At 40.1% G+C, this 6,948-nt stretch overlaps 1 protein-coding gene across 1 annotated transcript; it reads left to right on the top strand.

Moving 5' to 3' along the window:
- Positions 1-12: 12 nt before the first annotated feature.
- On the top strand, positions 13-6,044 carry LOC127498189 (integrin beta-1-binding protein 1-like). The gene is made up of 7 exons (XM_051867273.1): positions 13-173; positions 2,596-2,725; positions 3,141-3,219; positions 3,304-3,434; positions 4,217-4,309; positions 4,529-4,678; positions 5,419-6,044. Exons 2-7 carry the CDS (start codon positions 2,654-2,656, stop codon positions 5,488-5,490), a joined length of 597 nt encoding a protein of 198 aa, XP_051723233.1. The 5' UTR covers positions 13-173; positions 2,596-2,653; the 3' UTR covers positions 5,491-6,044.
- The last annotated feature ends 904 nt before the right edge of the window (positions 6,045-6,948 follow it).

Here is a 6,948-nt window from a genome sequence, read left to right as displayed (position 1 = left end):
TCCCCTTTAAGAAGTGCAGGGTGGAGCCGTACAGGAAGTGAAGTGTCAACGCAAGTCTCGCCAAAGCAGAGAGAGAGAGAGAGAGAGAGAGAGATCTGCCGACCGTCGCTTTGATGAACCATATTAATAATTATTACAGCTCAACACTGCTACATAGTGAGCTCAAAATAGAGGTATGCCCAGTGTGCTTGTTTACAAGTTCATATTCTCCATATTTCTTGATAGCCAATAAATTACCAAATAACATCCCTTTGCGTTTGCATTAGACAAGTTAGACGTCTGGTGCTGCTGAATGTTTATCCTAGCAACGGGTTTCCTTTACTTTCCGTGGGGTTTTCATTAACAATGTGCTCGTGCAGTGAGCTCGTGCCTACTAGCACAGTCCACGAGCCATTGCGCGAGCTGAGCGCCTCTCTGTAGATTCCTAGAAACTTACCCAAAGTTTGGCACCATTGTTTTATAGGGGCGTGGGCTCGCGGAGTGCCTTGAACCCCGAGAACATGTCCATGCTGTTTCTTAAACAATTATGAAGGCAGTGTTTATCTGTAGCGTAATTCATGCATCTGAGCTGAAATATTACGTAAGGAACCTTGTTTAATTGTTTACTACGCTGAGATAGCACTTAATTTACACTCTTTGACCCATATTTTCTTTTGGTTAGAAGTCGAAGTGTTGAGTGTAAATAAATATCAAGACGAAAATCGATTAATTAAAATGGACAGTTTGAACTGATTAATAGAAATGAATCATACTTGCCTCTAATGTATAATTGAATAATTACAATATCATGTTATAATTAAACAATATTAGACATTTTAGCCAGAAAACTTTTGTATATCTACATTTTTGTTTAGATATATTTTTTACAATGTCTCAGTCTTGTTCCAGTACCAAATAATGAGAATTATTTTCTGAGAATGACTCATTATTTTTTGATTTCATGGCCTGGAAAGTCATTAAAATGTTTTGTAGTTTTTCTGTATTTCTATATTTAATTGCAGTTCTAGTCTCTAAAATATTTTATTGGCTACATATTGCACTTTATCTTAGCGTTATTAGACAACTATGGTTGTGATTTTGATTAAGTTAAAGGTATACTATGTAACTTTTTGCCCTCTAGTGGTTAAAAACAAAACCGCATGCATTTTGCAGAAGGACATTGTTTTGGTTGTGCTTGTGCGGATAATTATGATTCTTTGTCATAACTAAAAAGAGAGAGAGATTGTCCTACTACTCATAAAACATTCACTACTACTATATAACCAGTTTAGATGGAAAGGATCTCAGGCTGTCTATCTGAAGACATTAATGTAGCTATAACCATTAATAGACATAATACTAACTTGAAAATAAATTCCAGCACAGCGCTATAACAACCATAATGAAATGACCCTTCACAATAGATAATGCTTTACAATGAACTCTGTTAGAGAGCTACAAATGGCAATTCATCTGTTCAATTTATTGGTTCACCTGTTGAGTAATAAAAATGCCATCTTCGCATCACTTTTCCAACATTTCAAATCCCACAGTTCTTGCCATCTCCGAAAAGCCAAGCCAATGTTGATTCTCATTTTATTACAAGCTCTGTTGCATTCTCTTTTTGCCAGCGGCAGTGAGGTTTCGGGGGTGAGTGCAATGGAGGTCAGCTAGTAAGAGCTGTGATAGTAAACCTCACTTCCCTGTCCTCAAGAGGCGCACTAGAGGCTGCGTTTTTTAGCGTCCTTGTTAGTGTGCCCACCTCCCATGCCATAAATCCCGGTTCGAATCCCGCTCTGAGTGGTACGAGTACAACCGGATGGGCAACATTGGTGCCGTGACCCGGATGGGAGTGAGGTTTTGAGGGGTGAGTGCAATGGAGGTCAGCTAGTAAGAGCTGTGATAGTAAACCTCACTTCCCTGGCCTTAAGAGGCGCACTAGAGGCTGCGTTTTTTAGCGTCCTTGTTAGCGCACCCGCCACTTATGCTGGAAATGCTGGTTTGAATCCCGCTCAGAACTGTGCGAGTAGAACCGGAATGGTTACACTGGTGCCGTGACCCGGATGGGAGTGAGGTTTGGGGGGTGAGTGTAATGGAGGCCAGCTAGTAAGAGCTGTGCTAGTAAACCTCATTTCCCTGGCCTCAAGAGTAGCGCTAGAGGCAGTGGTCTTTAGCGTCCTTGATAGTGTGCCCACCTCCCATGCCAGAAACCTAGTTTTGAATCCCGCTCTGAGCAGTATGAGTAGAACCAGAGGGGTTACATTAGTGCCGTGACCCGGATGGGTGTGAGGTTTTGGGGGTGAGTGTAATGGAGGCCAGCCAGTGCGAGCTGTGCTAGTAAACCTCACTCCCCTGGCCTCAAGAGGCACACTAGAGGCTGCGGTTTTTAGTGCGCTTGTTAGTGTGCTCGCCTCCCATGCCAGAATCCCCAGTTCAAATCCCGCTCTGAGTGGTGTGAGCAAAACCGGAGGGGTTAGACATACACACACAAAGACAAAAGTACGTTTTGGAAGAAGGATTGATGTATTGACTCATTATTTAAATTTTGTTCATTCTGAATTAAAAAAGATGCATAGTGTACCTTTAAATGGCACTAAAGCTGATAAATCTCCTCAGACTCTGCTGCTATCTGCTGGTAAGCTGGAGAACTGCAGCACTGGCGTCATGGTGAAGGATGTTTCGAAAGGTCAAGAAGCGCCACAGCAGCAGCAGCTCCCAGAGCAGTGAGATCAGCACTAAAAGCAAGGTCAGTTTACCAGAAGTAATCAAGTACACACGTCATAAACTACATTTCTTTACACTTATTCATTTATAAATGTTTGCTGAATCTCCATTTGCACATTTATGCTAAGTAGAGAAAGCACATGACAAACTGACAAACTTTTTACGTATGAATTGAGCCAGTATGCCAGTACTAATAAAATTGCACCTTGATACCATAGAGTGAAGTGAAAGGGGTCTTGGCCAGTATTAGCTCAAAAGGCATGCATGGATCCTTAGTAAAAAGTACAGTATGCAATCTGTGCACTTTTGACATGCTGTACTACTGTGATTTGGGACCCACTAATTTGTAAAAGAGTGAATTGGCATTCAGCTGATTCTGTCTACTGAGTTTTTTATTCTACAAAGGTAATGATAAACTCTAATTTCCCTTTATCCAGTCAGTGGATTCCAGTTTGGGAGGCCTGTCTAGGTCAAGCACAGTCGCCAGTCTTGATACAGACTCGACCAAGAGCTCAGGTTAGTTCTCAATGAAACCCTTTAGAAACTCATACGTGTATATTTTTGATACTGTAAGAGTTCCTGACCTTGTTGAACTTTCAGGTAACGCTGTGTCTGATACGTGTGCTGAGTTCAGAGTCAAGTATGTGGGAGCCATCGAGAAGCTGCAGTTTGAGATGAGCAAAACCCTCCAGGAGCCTCTAGACCTGATCAACTTCATCGATGAAGCTCAGGTAAGGATCTAGAAAAGGGCGAGATGTTACCCCCTTAAAGGTGCAGTAAATGATTTCTGAGAAACACTGTTGATATTTGAAATCAATCCAAACAAACACACACCTTTCTTCATTGCTCCGCCCCCAAAATGCATGAACACACAATGCAAGAGTAGATGTCTCTTTATCATAGCAGAAGTTATGCTTCGTGAAAAATAAAGCGAAGATGACGAAAGAGCAACAAGGAAGAACAAAAAATGAACATACAGTACACGAGTAGGCCTTCCTGCTCAGGTCTCTCCAGTGCTGGAAAGCTTTTCTAATATTAACACGATTCCTAAAGCTCTTGCCTGATCATAACCCTTCTTTTTTTCCAGTGATATTCCTCTGACCTTTTCTCTTTTGTAATGTCTCACAGCCATCTCTCTTCCTTCAAATCTCCATTTTGTGCACTCTCTCCTCCCCCATCATGAGTGGACACACCCCCTACTGCTAATTGGCTACAAGTTTGTTGTGCCACTCGGCCCGATCCACTTTCAACAACGTTTCTCAGAAATTGCTCACTGTACCTTTAATCTAGCCAATTGCTTTTTTTTGTCTTGTGACCACTTTGCTTTTGGAGAAGCCAAAAGAATTTCACTTGATGCAATAATATAATTAGGAGAATTATTTTATTTTTCCTGGCCTAGAGGAGAACAAAAAAAAGTGTCACTATTTAATATCTACTTGTTATCATTTATCATAATATCATACATTGAGTCTGCCGCTGTTTGAAAATCTAATCTCGTGTATTCACTTCAAAGCAAGATGGAAAACTGCCGTTTGTGCCTGGAGATGAGGAAATGATTCTGGGAGTGTCCAAGTATGGAGTTAAAGTGGCCTCATTAGACCAGTGTGTGAGTTGACTCAATGTCATCGTTTACTGTGAGAGATTTGGATCTTTTTCTTTATACACAAAATAAAGGAGCATGTTGAAAGAAGCATGTAAATTCATGATCACAAAATAATGTGGAACTCAACATCTAATTACACTATGAAATACAGGATTTCAATATAATGGCATGGCTGGGTTTCCACTCAGTATCTGAGTTGCTATTGATCCTCTCTTTTCTCAGGATGTGCTTCACCGTCACCCGCTCTACCTGATTGTACGTATGCTTTGCTATGATGATGGTCTGGGTGCTGGAAAGAACCTGCTCGCACTGAAAACCACTGATGCCAAGCAGCATGAGTGCAGCATCTGGGTGTATCAGTGCAGCAGTGCGGTAAGACCTGAATACAGGAAGTGTTTCTAAGAACATATGAAGTATGAATTAGGGTAGATATGGATAATGTAGCAGAAATATGTCATTATTTATGTATTTGCTCTGAAATGGCTTGAAAATGTAATTTTATTTTAAATTGAAGGAACTATCATTTAGAACAAAAAGCTACTTTATGTAAAATTTGTTCCTGTGATGCAAAGCTGAATTTTCAGCATCATTACTTCAGTTTTTAGTGTCACATGATCCTTCAGAAATCATTCTAATGTGCTGATTTGGTGCTCAAGCAACATTTCTTATTATCAATTTTGAAAACAGTTAATGCTGCTTAAAGCTAGGGTAGGCAACTTCAGAGAGGCTAGCAATTGCAAGCTAGCTTAAAAAAAACAGAAGATGAATCCCACCCACCCTCCACCACGCAAAATTGACACTATTTACTGACTATTTAAAGTCAGTTGCAACTCTTGGTTCACACGGGCTTTAATATTTTTGATGATACTCTTTTTCAGGGTTTTTTGATGAATAGAAAGTTCAAAAGAACAACATTTATTTGAAATAGAAATCTTTAGTACATGTCTTTACTGTCACTTTTGATCAATTTGATGCATCCTTGCTGAATAAAAGTATTAATTAAAAATCCTTACTGACCTCAAATTTTTGAATGGTACTGTACAATGAAACCTCTGCTGGCTTTGGTAACCTGTTGCATTCTGTAGTTTTAACACATCATTTGTGCTCTGCAGGAACAAGCCCAGGCTATCTGCAAAGTTCTGTCCACCTCCTTTGACTGTGCTCTGGCCTCAGAGAAGTCCTGAGGAGTCCTGGGAACGCTCCGGTTCTTCCACCCTCACTTGTTCCTTCAGCAGGAGGAAGGAAGTCTGTTTGTGGAAGGTGCCCTTTTTAAACAGATCTGACAGAAATGCTGGAATGTGTCTCACTTTGATTAATGTTAGTACAGCTGTTCGGATTTTGTTCAGCATTAAAGGGCAGCCATCTCAACCACATGTTTACATCATATTCATTAGTTTAATCCCGGCATCCCCTTCTCCTAACAGTCCCACCACAACCCAAAAGTCCAAGTTCGGGCTGCATCTATTTTTGTAATCTAATTTAATCTTATTTAATGTATATATATACAACAACCTCAGAGCACATTTCCCACTATGGGCCAGTGAATCTGTGATTTCTTGGGCTTTAGTGGGATTTGTGTAAAGCATGGTACATTAATGTCAGTGGAACAAAGATGCTGTAAAACCCAAACCCCATGTGCCCTGTATATGTACGTGTCCCTCTTCTGTCATCCTCCAGTGTCCTGGTCCAAGTGGGATCGGATCAGTTAATACGGTACAATAAATCAATGCGAATGTTATGTGAAGTTTCTTCTCGTGTTTTTTTTCCTCATCCCCACTAGATGGCAGTGCACTTTAATCTATTGAGTTATGGCCCTCTGTTTTAAATTATTAATAACAGCACCATTCAACATACCTGAATAATGCAACACATGAACAAGAAATTTATTTGCATGTTGTTGTTTTTTTTTAATTCCAGTTTTCCCATTTATTTGTACATATATTTATATATTAGCATCAATGATGTTTATGGTCAACGGGTGAATAGAGGTTGTTTTCATCTAAGTTAAGTGTAACAGTCTTATCTAACAAAACATCAGTCATTGTCAGTTTAGCTCTCTGTTTACAATTAAATATGCACAAAGCAAAGTCTACATTTATTTACAATCACAGCCGGCCAGGTGCCGTCTGTATACAGTGAACTGAACACAGGATAGTAATTATCCCGTCACTGCCCGAGTTACAGATCACTCTGGTCCGAGCTCAATCAAGACTAACATGACTGTAATTAAAAGTTACATAACAGACTCTATTAAGTTGCTCTGCAACCACATCAAACACTCATGACATTAAAAACGCTCCTGCACAGTTACAGGATGAGCATTTCAAAGCTTTAGAAAGGATTAAGAGAAGTGTTGTGAGGGGAAAATGACATGAGGGATTTTAATTTCCTCTGGAATACAATTAGAGCGCTAGAAAAAGTAAGAGATGCAGAGATATTACTGGTACAGGGAACACCTATCTGGCCAACCAAAGCTGGGAGATTCAGGGCACATCTTGGTTGGTGTAAATACATACACTGCCAAGTCACTGTTTGGGTTTAAATAGGCAAATACTTAAGAGTTTATGACTGGATCATTATTGCAGTGATTATTATGTTTCTAGCATGTTATACGTTTGGCAATGGTTCTTTGATGGAGTGTG

Source organism: Ctenopharyngodon idella, chromosome 17, assembly GCF_019924925.1.
Source record: "Ctenopharyngodon idella isolate HZGC_01 chromosome 17, HZGC01, whole genome shotgun sequence".
Taxonomy (NCBI): domain Eukaryota; kingdom Metazoa; phylum Chordata; class Actinopteri; order Cypriniformes; family Xenocyprididae; genus Ctenopharyngodon; species Ctenopharyngodon idella.
Note: the sequence above shows the minus strand (reverse complement) of the source record. Positions and strands in the feature narration are given on the sequence as shown.